Source organism: Emydura macquarii, unplaced genomic scaffold (genome assembly GCF_026122565.2).
Source record: "Emydura macquarii macquarii isolate MOO-44397 ecotype Brisbane River unplaced genomic scaffold, CSIRO-AGI_Emac_v2 contig_295, whole genome shotgun sequence".
Lineage (NCBI taxonomy): Eukaryota > Metazoa > Chordata > Testudines > Chelidae > Emydura > Emydura macquarii.
In genome coordinates, this window is record NW_027130432.1 from 10,065,564 (window position 1) to 10,085,447 (window position 19,884).

Consider the following 19,884-nt stretch of genomic DNA (forward strand, 5'->3'; position numbering starts at 1 on the left):
ATTCTAGGAAGTGAGGTTAGCTAATGACACAATGAGAGGAGGTGAAGCTGTCACTCAATTCCCACCTTCCTTTTGATGTGTTCCAAGAGGTGTTCATGGCCTTGTAGGAAATAAAGATGCTGGAACTCAGTGTCATCACGTTCAGGCTTGACAAGGCCACCCTGCTCTATATTTACCACTTTCCTGAAGCCATCTAAATGTAAACAGAACTGGTGAGAATCATATAGATGGGGAAAAACAAAGAATCCCAATGTTTGAATTAGCCTTCCCCCCACTTACCCACTGATTTTCAACGTTTCCCTCTCCGTGCTCCTAATTTCTTCCTGAGTGTTGTCTTAGATTTTGTAAATATGCTGCAAGGAGCAAACCCTTCACTGAGAACTCACATGGTCCTTAACATGCCAATGGCAGAAATGGGCCCAAGACACCAATTTGTCCAGACAAATATGCCCCAAACCCAAAACTGGAGGTACCTGACTCTGAGATGGTAGTACAGTCTCTACAGCCAATTCAACCCAGCGCCTCTCTGCTGAATGGGGCTGCTAATTAGTGGCAGATGTAATGTGATGGCCCTTGTGTATTACCAACTTGCCCGTTACCACTCATTCCACCTGGGCCACTGAACAGAGGTTGGATAGAAACAGCTTTTTTACTTAGGCTGCATTTGAACTCCCGGCCTAGAATTGAAAGGGCCATTTCCAATCCTCAGGGGAACATCCACAGCCCACTTTTACTTTTTAAAGCTTTTGTGAAACATAAAAACGTAATGAAGGCTGGAGCTCATCACCAAGCAGAAGGCCAGCAAGTAAGCCCTCAAATTAAGACATACCCAATGCATAGCTGTTGTGCTGACCTCTGCACAGGGGTGAATTTCACCTCCTAAAGCCAGCACCTACAATTGGGATATTTAGTTACCTAAGAAACACTCTAATGATCACATAATCTGCAGCCACTCAAGGACTTTTAGGAATGGGACACATGAAATGCTGTTGCACTTCAACTGGTGCTTCAAAATATGAATCCCTTTCAGATGTATTAAAAACAAAGACAGCACATGACAGTTTTGCCCCTTTTCACCCTGCGGGTGTTCCAGCTGGAAGCAGAAATTGGTGGTAGGCAGGTATTTCTTTGATGCAGTTTTGCTCATTTACAAAGAATGTACAAAATCCAGTGTCTCAGAATGCAGCAAGAATCAAATGGCAGGAAACAGCTTCTTTTGCTCAAAAGAGCACCATTTTCAGGCCCCTCTCACCCCCACCCCCAAATCCATAAACCTCTCACAAGTTTCTTCTAGGGCCAGTTTTCAGCTATTCCTTTTGGATCTCTCTCTCTGTCTGTCTTTTTTGTCTATTCTCAGCTTCTTTGTTTTCTGCCTCCACCCCCCACATACACTCCTCCTCAAAATGATATTCAGCAAAGCTTGTGGCTGGGTTCACACACTCCTTTTGCTTTAAGGTTGATCTTATGCTTACAATTATGATTATTGTAGGGTGAGTTCACACTAATGAGTCTAAAACCCATCACAAGGTTGGCGGATTTTCCGGAGGTCTGAAAGACTTTCTCTTCTCATGAAGGGCTTCCCCGCCACGCTTCAGGCAATGGGGGTCAGTTAGCGGGAAAGCCTTCCTGCTGGGAGCATGCAGCTTGAAGCCATGACACCGGAGCATACCTGCTCCCAGTAAAGTCTGAGCTAGACTCTCTCTATCTCTAACCACCACTACAACAGTTATTAATCTAACTAACTAATTAACACAAAAAATCATTGTTTAAAGTTTAAACATGGGGAATTAAGTGCTTGCAATGCAAGCGCAGGCAGTTCCAGTAACCGTCACGGGCGGAAAAAAGGAACTGAGGGGGCGAAGGGCCAGCAGCGCCTCATATACCGCGGCATGTGCGTGGGACTCCAGGGGGCGCCGGAGCTGGCCCTACGGGATCTGCTAAGGGGAAAAAAGTTCCGGTGGCCATGCACAGAGGCGTGCACACACCTATAGTGGAATGGACATGAGAAAGCACTCGAAGAAGAACAATAGTTTACCTGCCATAGTGAAAAATACAAAATAATCTTTTTTTCTTCTCCCCCCTGCCCCAAACTGCTGTCCTTCATCGTTTTGACCAGGCCTGGGAAGTAACAAAATACTAGGAAATGCTAGAAGGCCAGTTCTTACAAAATCTCCACTCTGATTTCTTGACCAAAGAGATTTAGTGGAAGCTTTTCAAAGGCAAACATGAGAGTTAGATGCCATTGTCTTTCAGTGAGAGTGGGGCACCTGGCTGCCCTTTGTGCCTTTGAAAATCTTTCCCTTGGATGCTTGTCTGAACTTATCTAAATCACTGGATGATTTTCCAAATCATATCTGAGAACCTTTGATATCAGCCTAAAATAGGAGCTATGCCAGAATATACTACATATAACACAGGGAAAATTGTATTAAGTGACCAGTCAAGGGGCAAATAAAAATTGGTTTCCTAACAAAAATGACCTCCTACTAATGACAGAGGAGAACTGTCCTTAGTACAGCCATACTCTGGGCATGGGGGGAAATTGTGCTTTAAGATCTCCTACATGGCAAGACTGTCCAGCAGGGTTTTTGAAAATTCTGATATACCATGTTACATAAAGCAATTGACAAATTGTGTGTCATCAGACTGACTAAACATTAGCCGAAAATTTTGGAATGGAAACTTGGTTATTTTACAACATATTTAAAATAATAGTAATTATTGAATTAACATTTCTCATGCACTGTTTCAACATTGTCTCTAAAGATATAACCCTTTTATCTCTTCACTGTAGCTATTAAAGCTATGCACGCAGCAGCAACATGCTCAGTATCTGCCAGCATAACTGATAACACAGAAAAAGTTCAAAACCTGAAGGACTTTTTGTAGGACTCGTGGCAAAGGAGAGTTTTGAATATGGATTTGAAGGTGGATAATGAGGTTACGTCATGGAAACTTAAGGGGAGCTCCTCCTAAGCATGGGGCAGCATGGGAGAAAACACAAAGGTACTGTATGCTCTAATATAAATACAACATAAGGAAATCTTACCCCAGGATTCTGGTAACAAGCCTATGAATTCATCAGAAGCCTTTAATCAAACTGAAGCCTTCTACTAAAATTATTTATCCATATTTCACAACCTTCTGTCTTTACAAGAAAAGCAGAAATGCTAAATCTTAATATGAAGGGTAAGGTAAAAATTATTTATGCAAGAGAACTTAATCCACCATTTAGCATTTTTCTTGTATCCTTCCCGCTGCTGTGGAACATTGAGTCTTATATCTGGGTCTTGGCTCTGATAAACTTATCTGTTATTCTTATGCTCATCCATCTTTCCCAGAGGATATCTGCAGTGTAGTGCACTCCAGGCTTGAGTTTTACTTACACATGTTCAACTGCCGAACAAAGCTGGCCATGTTGTTGTGTTTGAAATACTTGGGCAGCACCTCCTTGGCAAACTGCCCTTGATCAAAAACATGGAAGCTGGTGCCATTCTGCAGAGAAGACAGGAAGAAAAGAAAAAAAATCACAGAGTAATTCTGGAATCCCCAGAGGCACGTGCGAGCCAATAAAATGGGAGGTGGCCAGATGGAGTTAATTACTTAGAGCCATGACTCTGAAGGTGTAATAAGGTGATGAGTTATAAAGATGGTGAGTATGGGGTAACAGTGTGATTCAGTGGATAGGACACTGGACTCAGGAAACCTGGGCTCTATTCTGGGCTCTGCCACTGGCTTGCAGGGTGACCGTGGGCAAGTCATTCCCCTGCTCTGTGCCTCAATTTCCCCAGCTGCAAAATTGAGATGATTATACTGATTTGCTTTATAAAGTGTTTTGAGATGGACTGAGGAAAAGTAATATATTATTATTGCATGGTAGATATACTTAGATAGACAGATTGCTTCCACAGAAATTTGACTTTAAGGCAAAGCTCTTAAGGGATATTGGCATTGCTTCCTTTCTGTGCAGACATGAGTATGGCAAAGCCGTGCATGAAGGGTGCAAAGTTAGGTCTATGCCAGCCAGGGAGAAGTCAAAGCATCTTGGGCACAGGCTGAAGAATATCATTCTGCTAACCCTGCAGCAAGACCAATGGTTCTTCTCTGGGGGCTGTCAGCACGAGTATTGAGAAGGTATTGTGCCAATTTATTATGGGACAGAAATATGTCAGCAAAGGTGTATGTCTCAGTCAGCCAAGTATAGGAGCCAAGAGTTTATATCTACTGCGCACAGATAAGCTGGTGGTGGTTCTACCAGTGGATAAGGACAAAGGGCAGCAGTAGGAATTTCAATAACCCATCTCTTATTTAGCACAACTTTCTTACATTATTGGATTGCTCAGTGACAGTTAGTGCTCAGGCAAATACACGAGCACCACATGACGTTTGGTAGCTTAGAAGAACGAGAACTCTAAGGGATGAGCTCTTTGGGGCAAGAACCATCTGTTTGTTCTGACGCTGTTCAGCACCTAACACAGTGGGGTCTGGTCCATGACTGGTGTTCCCAAGAGCTATGGTCATGCAAATAAATAATAAAATAAAATAAAGGGCATCCAAATCCCCCACAGAAATATTACATGGGTCAATAAACTGTAAATACCATCTAAGGTTAACTCCATCTACTGAGGGAATTATGCTGCAGGAATGGTGTCCCAGAAGATTTTGCTGAATAAGCCATGCAAATATTCATCAGCATCCAGACATTTGTTTTCTAATAGGGCACACAGGTTGGTGTTTGGTATGAACAATTTTGGATGGTCAAGGCCCAGTATTTATAAGCAATGCAAGTACGGGACATTTCCATCTCCTGGTCAGATATCCATACTGCAGGTACTGCATGATTCCCTAACTACTGATACTTACGAATGATGGGAGGGGGAACTCAAGTTATAGTGCATTGAAACCTTTAGTAATAACAATCTAGTGCTACATGTTTTAAGGGGCAGAAGAACTTGGGATTTATTTACAATTGAACCATCTATTGGAGCTTAGAAAAAGCAGCCTCGCTAACCCTCTGGAATGTAAAATTGTGCAGCAGCCTTTTTTTAGGGACATGTTCAGACTGAATTACAGCTTATGCTGCAATGGTCAGAGAGGCATCACTAGATTTTTAGAAGCACGTAAGCACAGTGATTTCAGCCTAAACTGATTGGGGAGGTAGGAAGGGTGTGAAATTTTTACCAACATGGTGCAAATGTATGTATTTTAGGGATTCACATTACCTGACACTGGAAGTAAACCCAAAGGAACATGGCCAAACACAAAATATCCAATAAGATCCCAGAACGTACCGGGGCCTACTTTTTGTTTCAGAAGGCGGAGGAAGTAACCAGGATGACAGCCATTTGGGGGGGGCATGATGGGAAGCAGTAGACATGATATATCTTGATTTCAGTAAGGCTTTTGACACAGTCCCACATGACATTTTCATAAGCAAACTAGGGAAATATGGTATAGGTGAAATTACTATTGCTGGTTGAAACGCTATACTCAGAAGCATTATTAATGCTTCGCTACCAAAATAGGGGGACATATATAATGGGGTCCTGCAGAGATCTTTCCTAGGTCTGGTACTATTCAATAATGACTTGGATAATGGAGCAGAGAGTATGATTATAAAATTTGCAGATGACACCAAACTGGGAGGGGATGTAAGCACTTTGGAAGACAGAATTAGAATTCAAAATAACCTTTATAAATTGGAGAACGGCTCTGAAATCAACAAGATTAAAGACAAGCGAAAGTACTGTATTTAGGAAGGAAAAAATCACATGTGCAACTACAAAATGTGGAAGAACTGGCTGTCCAGAAAGGATGCGGGGCTTATAGGGGATCATAAATTAAAGATCAATCAACAATGTGATACAGCTGCGAAAAGGCTAATCTTGTTCTGCGCTGTATTAACAGGAGTGTTCCTACACTTTACAAAAGAAGAAGTGGACAAATTGCACAGAGGCCAGAGGAAAGCAACAAACATGATAAAAGGTTAGAAAATCTAACCCTGTGAGGAAAGGTTAAAAAAACTGGATATGCTTACTCTTGAGATGACTGGGGGGAGGGGGAGAGGAGGCTGGGTTGAGAACAAGTCTTCAAATATGTTAAGGGCTGTTATAAAGAGGATGGGGATCAATTGTTCTCCATGTCCCTTGCAGGTAGGACAAGAAGTAATGGGCTTAATCTGCAGCAAGGGAGGTTTATATTCGATACTAAGAAAAACTCTAATTAGAAGGGAATAGGCTTCCAAGGGAGCCTGGGAATCACCACCATTGGAGGTTATTAAGAACAAGCTGGACAAACACCTGTCAGGGATGGTCTAGGTTTACTTGGACCTGTCTCAGCATGCAGGGGCTGGAGTAGGTGACCTCTTGAGGACCCTTCCAACCCTGCATTTCTACGTTTTACGAGAAGTGGGTGCGCTGCCTCCCAGTAAAGTTCTGATATCTACACTACGGTCAGAAGTGTGACAGCAGCACATGTAGCCATGCCCAGGCTACCTTTGAGCTAGCGAGCTTGAATCCAACAGCAATGAAGCCATAGTGGCATGAGTTAATCACTCGAGTACGTACCCAGCATTAGAGGCAGTCTTCTATAGCCTGTGCTGCTGCAGCTTCACTGCTCTTGTTATTCAGGCTAGCTAGATCAAAGCGAGCTGAGGTATGTCTATATGTGGCACGGTTACACCTCTGATTGCATACCCTGAGAGGCAGGGCCACTAACTGGGCTAGGCTGGCCAGGCTGGTCTTTGACAAGGTGTTCACCATTTGGCAAATGGGGAATGTCACATCCTACAGTCCTGTTCTATCAGGAGGTTGGATGTTGGATAGAAGGAAGGATGCTGAACATTTTTATGCTGCATTGGCTGGACTGTTTTCCAACTGGGGAACACATTTTCATAAACATGTCTGCATTATTCTTGTCCTCATTTCTACACCAGACCCACGCGTTAGGCTGATCAAACACAATTTTGGGGGTGGGCTAGAAGCATAGCACTACAACAGAGAGGGTGAAATGACCCATTATTCAGACAAACAGGTTTACTCGGTTCTGTTTCAGCCCATGATGAGCTATTGAGGTCCCTTCCAGCCCTATAGTTACATGATTCTATGGCATTTACCCCTAGATGGCCATGCCCCCATATACTTTGTTTAGATTATGCTTCAAGACAACCTTAGAGAAGCCACCAATGGTATCCATGCAATGAAGATGGGGAAAGTCTAAAACACAGAGAATGGACTTGTAGTCGCTGCTGTGAAAGCAATCCACACACAGTCCTTTGTGCTGATATGGCTGCTGTGTTTCCACTGCTGTGTATTAATGGTATAATATGGGCTTCCTTTTCACAGCCAAATCTATTTTCAATAGAATATTATTATTTAACAGTCATTATTGGGGCTTTTGTTCTTTACACAATAATAATATGCAGACCCAAATAACCATTTTTACTGACACACAAGGCCTCTCTACAGACATTCTGCTGGTTGGACTAGTTTTTGGCAACTTCTAAAACACAGAACACAGTGAACACCACTAGAGGGCTCACAAGAGATTTAAAGAGACGTTACATTATTTTCTTATACACTACATATTGTCACTTAAGGATGACTGACAAACCCTACTATGCTAGTCATATTCATTATGATTTCATTGCTGCTGTGGCAAATCTCGGTGTCTGAATGGGGCCTCTCAACCCAGCTTCTTCCATTTGCTATTGCAGTTTAGTCATAATTAGAGCTGATTCAATACTGCAAAAAAATGCATGTTAGGAAATACGCAATCAAATTCTGTCTGGCTGTTCTGCTGAGCCAAGTTTGATCTCATTATTATTCTCATTTGCAAATATTTATATAAATGGTTATTTGTTCAGACAAATATTTGAGAAACAGCTTCCCTTTTTTCAAATATAACAGTATTCAAGTATGGACAAGTATATTCGCTATTCACCATAACTTATTCCCCTTGCTATTCAATTAAGGAGCAGAAGCAATACCATGTGACTTCAGAGAGACATCAGGCACCATGAATAAGGAGTAGACAAAATGAAAATGCTAATAATCCATAAGACAAAAATAATTCATAACTTCTGTCGATACTTAACAAATAGGTTGGCAGAAGACAGAATTTGCTCACCTATGCATAGGTGAAAATTTAGATTTCACTTACTCATACTGCTTAATTAAATACACTCTATTTAAAATCTTATTGATACCCTTACAGGCTCTAGTCATTGACATGGATTGTGATATCACAGATTCAGCACTCTGATGTCACAGTAATATACAATATGTGGGCTCGAAAGGAATGGGGGAATATCAAAAATAATAATAATGCACCATATGCAAGGGGATCAGGAAAATTATAAAAAAAGTGAAAAGAAAAAGGCATTATTTATAGATTAAAATTTTCTCCCCAGGATCATTTCTCCCCTTCTTTAAAGTGAATTATATATAAACCCCATGATAAAATGAGATAAGAAAACGGGCCTAAAACACAGGCTTCATGTGGTGGTGAATGAATGAAATATAACTTTCTGTTTAGAGACAGAAATGCAGCTTCCATCCCATCTCATTCATTCTGAACGCAAACTATGCTGAACTACGTTTCAGTGGCTAAACACATGACAAAGAGACTGGCATCAACATTTTTTTTTTTAAATCTGCTTTAATTATAGTTCCTTTTTTGGAAAATGAGTTTATAAATACAACATATTGGCTAATTCACTGCTGAAAAATAAATCGTGTCATTATTTGTTGCAACTGTTGATAAAGTCAAGTGCACAAGAGGATTTCAAAATGCTACAGAATCAAACGTTAGTATTTAATTGCACTTAGCATTTAAAAGTCCTAAATGACAAACAGAAAGAAACCAGCACAGAAATAAAACAAATCAACAAAACTATTAAAAACAGAAACAGACGAACTGCCAACAGAAATGCATGGCACCTTGACCACTATACAAATTAGTTCAAGTGCTTGGAACATCTTGACCAGAGTTTAGTAAAAGTGACTAATAATTTGGGAGCCCAATTTGAGACCCCTTAAAGCAGGGTTGGCAGTTATCACTTTCTGAAAATCAGGCCCAATTAAGGTGTCTCAAGCTGGACACCAAAAAATCAAGACCCCCCCACCCTCAAAAAAAATCATTAGTCACTCTGGAAAATCTTGGCCTCTCTAACACAAAGAAGCATAATATTCAATGTGTCTATAAAACTGTCTCTAAAGAACATTCAGTCTTTTTCAGCTAACCAGCGAATGTAAAATGCTCGATAAATGCTGTGGAATATCATCTTTTAGATGCTTTTTAGACACGTTTCTGTCCTGCTGTCCCATTTAAGTGACCTCCTGTATCAGCTGTACTTACAGTGCTCCAGCAGATAAGATGGTTTGTTTCAGGATCTTCCACCAGCGTCCACAGTTTAGTCAGGAATGCTGGCACATTACTGGAATATCCATCCATTGCCAGGGAACTGGGTGAATCCTGCATAGTTTGTCAGTGTTTTAGTTACACTAATTCCATATCTTTCAATAAGCCTGTCTCGCTGTGCATGTGGATCAGAGGGAGACAGAACCATTTAGTTTTATCCAGGTCCAGCTGAGAGTAGGCCCCCACTGAATCACATCAGCAGTGCTGTTTGCACTCTTAAAAACTCAGCACAATGCAATAGCATCACCAGCCCCAGAGAACAATGCACAGAATTAAAATGCACTGCAGCCAATCTCACAATGCTGTGAATAAACATGCAGCGTCATGCAAAGAGAACACACGCTGTGCACCTTAGGCTGGGAGGTTAGAAAATCGCTGGAATGGACTGAAAAAAAAACAAAAAACACCTGGCTGGCATGTTTGCAGGATGCCAGGAAGCAGTGACACTGGATTGTGAAGGTATGGAGTTTAAACATTAGTTAGCAGGCTCCTTGTTCTGAATGTTGGCAGCCACAGATGTGCAAAAAACAAGGCTGGTTTAAAGTGTGCAAAACTTTAGTCACGCTGCGCAAAACCAAAGCTAAGCCCCACGTTACCTGACTCCCCAGAGTTCAACAAGCTTTGGATAAACAGCTCTGGAGGGGTGAAAATGGATGATGAAAATAGATAGGCCCCAGACGCCATGATCTGCTTTAATTATTACTCTAGGCGTTTCACCTAATGCTAGTTATGAGCAGCTGGATTCGTTTTGCCCAGATGCTGGAGTCCTTATTCATGTTGGTGAGCACTTACTCGTGTGAGGGCACGCATTGGCTTCCATGGGACACGACTTGTTGCTCACCAGGGTAAGTAAAAGCACCATAATCTTGCTCTTCATTTGTTACGTTAACACAATCCACTGTGTGTTGTTTCCTGGGGACTTGATTACAATGTAATCAGAGCCCAGGATCATTTTAAACCAAATCAAGCTTTAAAAATCTCTCTCTCTCTCTCTCTCTCTAATATTCACCATTAGACTGATAAACACACCCAACAACACCTTGTGAAACGAGCGAGGAGAACATGAGTGTCATTAGCACCACTGATTTTCCAAAGTGATGCCAGTGGGGCAGTGAAGGCACAGTTAGCTCAGAAATTATTTTCTTTGGGTCTTTTGCATGAGATACTCAAATGAACATCTGGAAACCATATTTCAGAGCAAGTAAAAGAATGATCAGCAAGGCAATTTAATTAGCTACAACTTTACTATTTTAAGGGTTTTTTCCTTGCCTTTATTTTACATTAGAAATTCAGGTCTTGTCTAAGATGGAAGGTTTACTGAATAGAGAGCTAGTGAAGGCGTGGTACAAGAGCCAAGAAAAGGAACACTGAGATAGCAAGACGAGAATGGGCTTTTGAGACTGTTCAAAAACCAAAGAGTTTTATACATTTTTGCTAACACCTTTTTAACTTAAATGACTAATTAACATTTTGGATAAATAGAGCCTTTGTTAACAATTCAACAACCTCACCCCTTCATTTAGGGCATTAGACAGCACCTAATATTATGTGGCTCCAACCTGGTTCTCTTGTGGATACTATCACAATGTAAATGTTACATAAATAAATAATAATAATCCCAGAGGTCCTCCAGAATAACCCAGGAACAGCAAACACAACATTCCTGAGCCATTTCTAAGTTAAATAAAAAACCAGGTGGAAAACCCTATAAATATCATGCTTTCTTTATATGTAATAAAGAAACAAAAAAGCACAAGTCAATTTCTTTAAAATCCTTTGCAGATCATCTTTAAGTCCAAACACTCAGTTTCTACAGCAAAGCATGAGAATTGTGCTTTCTACAGCTGTTGGGGCTGGGGTTGGAGTAAGAAAGTTCCTGTGTGTCTGAATGTGAATGTGTAAGTCGTACGGGATCTGATTTTTGAGTCATTACCCTAAAATCTCTGGAACTCCATTCACTCGGAATCTGTCTATCCCCACGTTTTTTCCAAACTGGCTTCTAGTTAGAACAGGCACATCACTGAACTACTATCGGTTTCCAGGGGTGACGTTCTTTGGTAATCTTGAGAGTGTATCGTTTCAGACTGGGGCAGTGCACAAGGAAGGCATCTACCACCCCTTGACTAACCACGCAGTAACAATGAATCTCTGTTAGACTGACACACTTCCTTGCCAGGTCTATTAGCGAGGAGTTCAAATCATCCGAGGGTGTGGTGTGGAGCACCAGCTTCTTTAAGGTCCGGCTGTAACTGCTGGTCACAAACTTCACCTGGCTCACCATGTACGTAAAAGTATTCAGTTGTAAAGTACCCACGGGTATATTGGGTTTTAAGATCCGTGGTATCTTCCAGGCAGGGACCGTGTGATCAAACTCCAGGTCTACACAGAGTTGAGGATGCTTCTGGTTCACGGCAGCCCAAAGCCCTTCAGAGATGGCTGGAATATATTTGTCCAAGCGCTCACAGAAAATATCTAAGCATGTGAAAGCCCCTCTCTCTGGCTTGATCAGTTCTACAAACACGTCATCAGACAGGCTGGCATAGAAGACTCCCAAGGCAGACAATTTAGGACATACACTCAGAACCTCTCTGATGGTTTCTGGCTTCACGTTGCAAACCAGAGTGCGATTGTTGATGAACAAGCTGCGGAGGTTTGGGCTGCTGGTGGCTATGAGTCCAACAAGCCCATCATCAAGGGTGAACGGCATTCTCCGAAGATCAACATGCTGAAGGTCTATTTGGTTCTCTCTCTGGCATACGTTTCGGATGCTCTGCAGAATGTCTTGGCCGGAGTAGAAATAAGGGTTCTCCCCTTTGCACATGATGCACAGCTTCTGCAGCTTGTGGTTCTGCCTGGCCAACATGTCTAGAATGAGGGTGACGTTCTTCCGGTTTATCTCCTTGGATTGATCAAACACAATCCTCAAGTGTTTGATCTGGCTCAGGAACTGGTGTAAACTTTGCGGCATACCCTCCTCGTTCTCCGAATCACAACTGAAAGAGCATTATAAACACGGTTAGCTGTTTTGCAGGAGCTGCAATGCTTTACTTTGGATCACTGTCCTTTATTATTATTTACCTTCTCCGCAGCCTTAGTGGTTTGTTCTCACTTACTGATTAGGGAGGCAGCGTGGTTTAGAGGATCAGGCACTGGGTTGGGAGTCAGGAGACCTGGGTTTTACTCCCAAGCCAGCCATGGACCTGTGGTGTGATGCTGGACAAGTCACTTCCATGTCCTTTGCCTGTTTCCCCTCCCAACCCTGGTCTGTCTTGTCTATTTAGAATAGAAGCTCTTCAGGACAGTGATTGTCTCTCACTATGTTTTTGTACAGAGCCCGATGCCCCGGGGTCCCGACCTCTGGCTGGCTCACTATGCGCTACAATAATACAAATAATAGAGAGCAACAAAAATACGGTCAGTTTTTGGGCTCTGTCACTAAGTACAGAGTGGGGAGATGGGGTCCGGTCCCGTAGAGCTTACATTCAAACTCCCTTTTCACTCTGTCTCATGCACTAGACCTCAGATCATCAGCTGTCTATTCCCCCTGCTTCAGCAGCACCCTGATAATCATTCCAGTCACAGGGATTCTAAGATTGCTGTAGCTTTCTCTTTGCACCTGAACGTAGCCTAGTGTATAGAGAACAGGATGGGAAATCGGGAGAACTGAGGGCTAGTCCCAGCACTACCTGCTGTGTGGCCTGGGGCAAGTCTCTTCTCCTTTCTGGGCCTCTGTGTCCCACTCTTTAAAATGAGGATAAGGATACTGTAAAACTAGGTGCTATTATGATAATTATTAAATATCTCCTTGACGCTTTTCAAAGCGCATCTAATGCCACAACCTATCCCTTTCCTTGACTTAAGATTCTTAACACTTTCTTTAAAAAACAACAACAGTCTAACCCTATTTCCTCTACCACTTACAAGTAGCGGCTGTGCTTGAGGTAGTTTATAAATGTATAGAGTTTCATAGATGGTAAAGCCAGAAGGGACCATTGTGATCATCTAGTCTGACCTGTGTAACACAAGCCATAAGACTTTACTGACTTAATTCCAGGTTCAACTAGAGCCAGATATTTTAGAAAAACATCCAATCTTTATTTTAAAATTGCTCGTGATGGAGAATCCACCATGATGCTTGGTAAATTGTTCCAACAGTTTATACGTATTCACATCTATAAGCTGTGACCAGCAATGACACTGTTGAACGAAGAACCGCGTGATAGATAAATAAGTTATACAGCAAAATTTATTTGAGATGCTGTATGCTTGACTCCACGGACACCTTCAAACATTAGAAATGATCTCCTCTCACCTGATCTCTGTGAAATGCCACACGGAACTAGTGGAAACAGCTGCAGCCCAATGTTTGCATACTTGGAAGGCTGTGTATCTATCTCGGAGAGACAGGTAGTAAAATATATGGACAAGGATTTCTTCCGGGATGTAGTTCCAAAATGTTGATGTTGGAGCAGGCATCTTTCTGACCCAGCAGGATGCAGCACTGAGAACCACCTTCCAGACTGCAAATAAGTCTCTAGACTGCCTGTTACAGAAAAAAGAAACATATCAACCCAACCCTAGTTTGATGTAGGGTGACCAGATGCCCTGATTTTATAGGGTCAGTCCTGATATTTGGGGCTGTGTCTTATATTGGTGCCTTTTGCCCCCCACCCCCATCCAGATATTTCACATTTGCCATCTGGTCGCCCTAGTTTGATATAATGCTATTACAGAAGGGTCAGAATTTTTTCTTAATTTTGAAAATTTCACCAAAATTTTGATATTTGTGAAACAAAACAAACAGTGAGGTGGTAAAGTTTGCACACGATACAAAATTACTCAACACAGTTACAGCCAAAGCAGACTGCAAAGAGTTACAAAGGGATCTCACAAAATCGGGTGACTGGGCAACAAAATGGCACGTGAAGATCAGTATTGACAAATGGAAAACATACACTGGAAAACATAATCCCAACTATACGTACAAAATGATGGAGTGTAAATTACTCAAGAGATCTTGGAGTCATTGTGGATAGTTCTCTGAAAACACCCACTCAATGTGCAGCAGTGGTCAAAAAAAATTAACAGAATGATAAGAACTATTAGGAAAGGGATAGATAATAAGACAGAAAATATCATAATGCCACTAGATAAATCTATGGTACGCCCACATCTTGAATACTGTCTGAAGTTCTGGTCACCCCATCTCAAAAAAGATAGATTAGAATTCAAAACGGTACAAAGAAGGGCAAAAAAAAATATTAGGAGTATGGAACAGCTTCCATATGAGGAGAGGTTAAAAAGACTGGGACTGTTCAGCTTAGAAAAGAGACAACTAAGGGAGACATGACAGAAGTCTACAAAATCATGAACAGTGTGGAGAAAAAGTGTTATTGACCCCTTCACATAACACAAGAACCAGGGGTCACCCAATTAAATTAAATTAAATTTAAAACAAACAAAAGGAAGTATTTCTTCACACAACACAGCCTGGGGATGCTGTAAAGGCCAAAAGTATATCTGGGTTTAAAAAATTAGATAAGTTCATGGAGGATAGGTCCATCAATGGCTACTAGCCAAGATGGTCAGAGATGTAACCCCATGCTCTGGGTGTCCCTAAATCTCTGACTGTCAGAAACGCGGACTGGACAAATCGATAAATTGCCCTGTTCTGTTCATTCCCTCTGAAGCATCTGGCACCGGTCACTTTCGGAAGACAGGATACTGGGCTAGATGGACCATTGGCCCAGTATGGCCATTCTTATGCTCTTAAATACAAAAAGGACATTTAGACAAAATTTTGGCCAATTTTCTTCCTCGTACCTTTTGAGCAAACATAGAAGCAGGCTGAAATTTTTTGTGAATTCCAAATTTCAAAATTTTGGAAAAAAAGTGAAAAGTTTAAAAAAATGTAATTTTCCCCCTCATTATCAGCTTTAAACACTATAAACTTTATAAAATACATTAAATAAAAATAACTATTTTCTACACTGATTTAAAACAGATGACGGTGTCATGCTGGCTGGATTGGGGGGGAGCATTTATGATATTGTTTGACATCAGTATGTCAAAATCATAATAATTCATATGAGATATGCCATGTCAGGTACTGTTAGAAAGGCTATAATGTGCTAAGTAAGATGATGATGTTTATGTTCCTGTGTTATATGTGTAATGGAAGTTATGGATATGTTTGATAGATCAGTATTTCAAATTGTGCTGCCTGGGTAAGTGCCTCAGACAGGATGGTTGCAGAACAACAACCTGTTTACTGGCCCATTAAGAGATTCACAGGTACAAGGGACCCAGGGGAGAAGCCAGGGATATACCGGATGAGTCACCAGGACTTGCTCATGTGACTCTGGACTCCATTTTGGGTCCTGTGAAATTCCACAAGCAGCATGGCAAGGGCCAGAGGACATATAAGGCAGAGGCCTGGGATCCATCCTGTCTTCAATCCTGTTCAGCTTCAGCCACCTATCTACCTCTGGACCAAGTCATCTGCAACTGAAGCTGTGAAATAAAGGACTGAGACCCATCCAGGTACTGGATGTATACCAGAGGGACCATACAAGCCTGCAAACTCCACAATTCTTCTAGAAACCTGATGTATATGGACTTTCAAACCATTTGTATGTATCTGCTTGCTTTAATCCTTTAACATTTCTCTTATTGTTTGTTCCTTTCTTTTTATAATAAACCTTTAGTTTTAGTTACTAAAGGATTGGCTGGCAGTGTGGTATTTTGGGTAAAATCCAAACTTATATTGATCTGATACTGTGGCTGACCCTTTGGGGACAGAGGGAACCTTTTTAGTAAAGAGCATAGAGTTTAAATAACTGATCTCTTTACTGGACCTAGTGGCTGATTGGGAGCCAGAGACTGAAATGCAGTAAAGGGAGCTGTGTGTATTTGTGTACTGGCTTCTTGATAACCGGTTTGGGGAATCAGAAGCACAGTTTGTGGCTGGTTGGGACGTCTGGCTTCAGTGCCACCCACAAGAGCTGGGATAATCTGCTCTCTTTTTGCAGCCTGCCCTGACCTTGGCATTTTCAGGTGGCAACCCTAAGCCCGGAAGGGTCACAGAAGGGATTTAGCTCAAACTTTGGGGAAAATAAAACCCGCATTTTGGGAACAAAGCCCAAACATGAAAAACTTAACCCCAAAGGTGAATTATCCAGTGTATTTAAAAACAAGGAGTTATAATAAACTAATGTTTAATTTTAATCACAGCAATCATTAGCTGCAGTTGCTAATATAAAAGATGACAGTTTGATATAAAGATTTTATTGTGATGATCATGCTAACCATAAATTCCATGTACGTGTGTTGCATACTGACATGGGAACTTTTCATTTAATAAAGCTTCCATGTAAATTATGATACAAAAGAATGAACACATGGGAAATATACTGAAATGTAAAACAAAACCACATGTACATCTCTGCAAGATTATTTCCCAGGCCTGCTTGGCGTATGCTCTGTTTCCAGCTACTATACTTTTACACAAATAAAATTGCCAGCTGTAAGTTTTTATTTGAATTTTCAACTTTCTCAATAACAAATAGTGGACTTTAAAATCTGCAGGCTATTTCTCTTTTAGATTACAGTAGTAGAATTGCCAATTCTCACAATTTTATGGTGAGTCTTGTAATATTTGGTTCTTTTCTTGATGTTCTAGCTCTTGGAGTCATGTTATTATTTTGTGAGACGTTCAGCTTTCACGTAAACAAAGGGAAATATCTAGCCCTAAAAGTTAAAAACCAGAAGACAAAAAACCCAAAATGTATTTTTAAAATAAATCTTATCATTTTTAAGCCACTAGTGATTTTTGAGGCCAGACTCATGATTTTTTTAAAATGCTTGAGGGTGGCAATACTGCAGCAGCCATGCTATCTTGTCAAGATATCCTGTCTGATTCTGCCATACCTCTCTCCTCCTGTTACCCCACTACTGACTGCCAAGCAATGCACTCCTGCTCCCCCTCCCTTCTTGCTTTCCGTTTCCTGCAGACTTCCTCTCTGTTGTTACCTCTGACAATGCCTGCCATAGCTCACCCTCAGATCTCCTACTTTTAGCTCAGAGTCAATAAACTTTCACCATTTCAACTCTTGCCTAAGTACTCATCATCATCACCACCACCACCACCACCCTTCCTCCGTAACAGGGGTTCTCAAAACTGGGGGTCATGACCCCTGCAGGGTCACCAGGTTATTATGGGGAGAGTTGCGAACTGTCAGCTCCCGTGCATGCCGGTATGGGTGGCATGGCCGGGGGGCAGGAAGGTCGTGACAACCTGAAATATTTTGAAAGGGGGCCCCAGCAAAAGAAGGTAAGAACCCCTGCCCTATACAGCTTTTAAAATCATTTCTAGCCCTCGTGGCTGCCCGGAAAGGCTGATCTCGGGGCATCTAGACTCAGAAAGCTGAAAGCAAAGAAAAACCTCCCCAGATCTATTCTTTCTAGATCATGGCATGATCTGCGGAGGAGGGGGCCTGACTCATGTCACTTGCGGCCTTTCACTGGGAGTCTAGGGCGTTCCTTGCCTCTGCTCAGGCAGGCTTGGCCTGGCTGATTGGAGATTCGCTGCCCACAGCCACTAACCCTCCCCCAAGGATTTCCTCCCCCCACTCCCCGCGTGACTAACGAGAGGCGCCACTAACCCGCTGGGCTGGGCTTTAAATCAGCAGCGCTCACAGCTGCTGGGCGGCAGCGCCCGGTGCTCCCCGGCTGGCACCGCAGACGAGCACCGCTACAGTCCAGCCAATCAGAGGGCTAGCTCTCTACAGGCCCGCGCGAGCGCGCACAGACCCAGCAGCAGGCGCTGGGGCTTAGCACGGGCGGAGTCGGGGCTCTGCCGGCCCGCAAAGCACGTAGCAGCTTTTCTCGCCGCCCGCGCGCTGCCCTGGCCGGCGCATGCTCAGCTCTGCGCGAGCCCCGCACCAGCAAGTGCGCGCGACCGGCAAGGGCTGCCCGGGAGCATCGCCCCACACATGCGTGGAGTGAGTCCAGCCCTCGATCAGCAGCGAGGGGCTGGGAGGGGGAGGCAAATACATCTTTGCACGGGAGGGAGCATTTAGCTGCTAAGCTTCTCTGACGCTCCTCCCAAAGGCCGTGGCTTTAGTTACCCCTTAGGAAGCGGGGGAAGGGGGGCAGGAGCACCCCCCACCGCCTGCCACCTACCTGTTCAAGTGGGACTCTTCTTCCTCTCCTCGGCTTCACCGTGCACAGCTGCCCCCATGCCAGCGGCTCCGGCTGCCCCAGCTAGCTTGCTGCAGTTCAGAGGGGGGAGGGCTTTAGCTCGCCAGGAAGGAAATTCCGTCCCTTGCCCCACAGCACCGAGTGAGCAAGCTTAGTGCTATTTTTAGATCAAACATTCCTGACACGTCCTCGCCCACAAGCCCCGTGAGTCATCCCCCCCACACCACTCCAGGAGGAAACGCGATGCCGCCCTGTGAGGAGCAGCGCCGTGCAGCTCCAGAGCTTGTCTCTTCCACCGCCAGCAGCTGGACCAACAAAAGGCGGTACCTCACCCACCTGGGTCTGACGCATCTGTTTGGACAAGTCACTTAATTCCTGCATGCCTCAGTTTCCTGCTCTGAGAAACAGTCATTCCGCTGAAGCTCTGCTGGCTGAGCCTTCTTTCTCAAGGAGCGGCCTCCTCCTCTTAACTCCTGACTAGCTGAACTCACCTGGCATTGGCACAAGCAGTTTAATTTAGAACAGGGGTCCTGGCGTGTTCCTGGCTTCCCAGGGCTGCTGTATAAGAATTAGTATCCCTTAAGCACTTGGAGATCATCAGCTGTAGGCCCTATAAAAGGGCAAACCATCCTATAGTTCTGAAAAGGAAGTGGCAAGCTACGGATTAACTAAATAATGACCCATTCACATCAACTATTGTCTTTTTTTCCTGGTCTTTTCACACAGAATTTTACCTGATCAACAGATCTCTCTAAAGAAATAGTTTACATTTGTCATTTGTAGCCAACACTCCTGTTGACAATCCTCCTTTAATTATCAGGCAGAAATAATAAGATCATTAAAGTTTGCATTCATTCATGAACCCAACTGTATTGGTTTTTTATGCATAAAGCACAGGACTCCTGGGTTCTCTATCCAGCTGTGCCACTCACTCACTGGTTAACCAGTGTTAAACCATTTAGACCCATATTTTCAGAAGTGCCCTATAAATGTGGGTGTACAGTTTCAAAGCCTAGAAATGCTAGGCACCCACAATCCCTGCTGAGGTTAATGGGTGAATAGGATGCTCAGCACCTTTGAAAAATCAGACCAAGATCTCTAAAAGAGGGTGTCCAAATTTGAGGCACCCAGAACAGGTGGCCACTTTTGAAAGCGGGGGCTTTACCTCATCTGTGCCTCAGTTCCCCCCTCTGTGAAATAGGGATTATAATACTTACCAACCCCATACACGAAGCTCAGTTCAGGTCCCAGTCATGCAACTGG

General features: G+C 42.9%; 2 protein-coding genes across 5 annotated transcripts in view; both read right to left on the minus strand.

Moving 5' to 3' along the window:
• Nucleotides 1-9,484, minus strand: part of HSF4 (heat shock transcription factor 4) — a 36,625-nt gene extending 27,141 nt beyond the window's left edge. Inside the window, exons 1-3 of the mRNA XM_067551879.1 lie at nucleotides 9,358-9,484; nucleotides 3,387-3,495; nucleotides 66-193 (exon numbers count right to left, since the gene is read on the minus strand). Coding sequence (XP_067407980.1) covers nucleotides 66-193; nucleotides 3,387-3,495; nucleotides 9,358-9,480 — 360 coding nt within the window. The 5' untranslated portion in view covers nucleotides 9,481-9,484. The remainder of the gene's footprint in view (nucleotides 1-65; nucleotides 194-3,386; nucleotides 3,496-9,357) is intronic.
• A 1,943-nt stretch (nucleotides 9,485-11,427) lies between these two features.
• FBXL8 (F-box and leucine rich repeat protein 8) lies at nucleotides 11,428-19,087 on the minus strand. 4 transcript variants are annotated; one of them, XM_067551893.1, is made up of 5 exons: nucleotides 18,958-19,087; nucleotides 18,604-18,692; nucleotides 17,053-17,169; nucleotides 13,733-13,959; nucleotides 11,428-12,413 (listed from the first exon to the last, which is right to left on the minus strand). In XM_067551893.1, the coding sequence occupies exons 4-5, from the start codon at nucleotides 13,894-13,896 to the stop codon at nucleotides 11,438-11,440; spliced, it is 1,140 nt and encodes a 379-aa protein (XP_067407994.1). In that variant the 5' UTR covers nucleotides 13,897-13,959; nucleotides 17,053-17,169; nucleotides 18,604-18,692; nucleotides 18,958-19,087; the 3' UTR covers nucleotides 11,428-11,437. The 4 variants fall into 4 exon arrangements, 3 of the variants coding, with proteins under 3 accessions (XP_067407994.1, XP_067408003.1, XP_067408013.1); XM_067551902.1 differs by lacking the exon at nucleotides 17,053-17,169 and having other exon boundaries at nucleotides 13,733-13,963; XM_067551912.1 differs by lacking the exons at nucleotides 17,053-17,169; nucleotides 18,604-18,692 and having other exon boundaries at nucleotides 13,733-13,963; nucleotides 18,958-19,079.
• Between the last annotated feature and the right edge of the window lie 797 nt (nucleotides 19,088-19,884).

Coding starts and splice junctions, on each gene's coding strand:
- FBXL8 (XM_067551902.1), bottom strand. CDS start 13,896: ATGCCTGCTCCAACATCAACATTTTGGAACTACATCCCGGAAGAAATC. Junction 12,414..13,732: donor TGGCATTTCACAGAGATCAG/GTGAGAGGAGAT, acceptor ATGCTCTTTCAG/TTGTGATTCGGAGAACGAGG.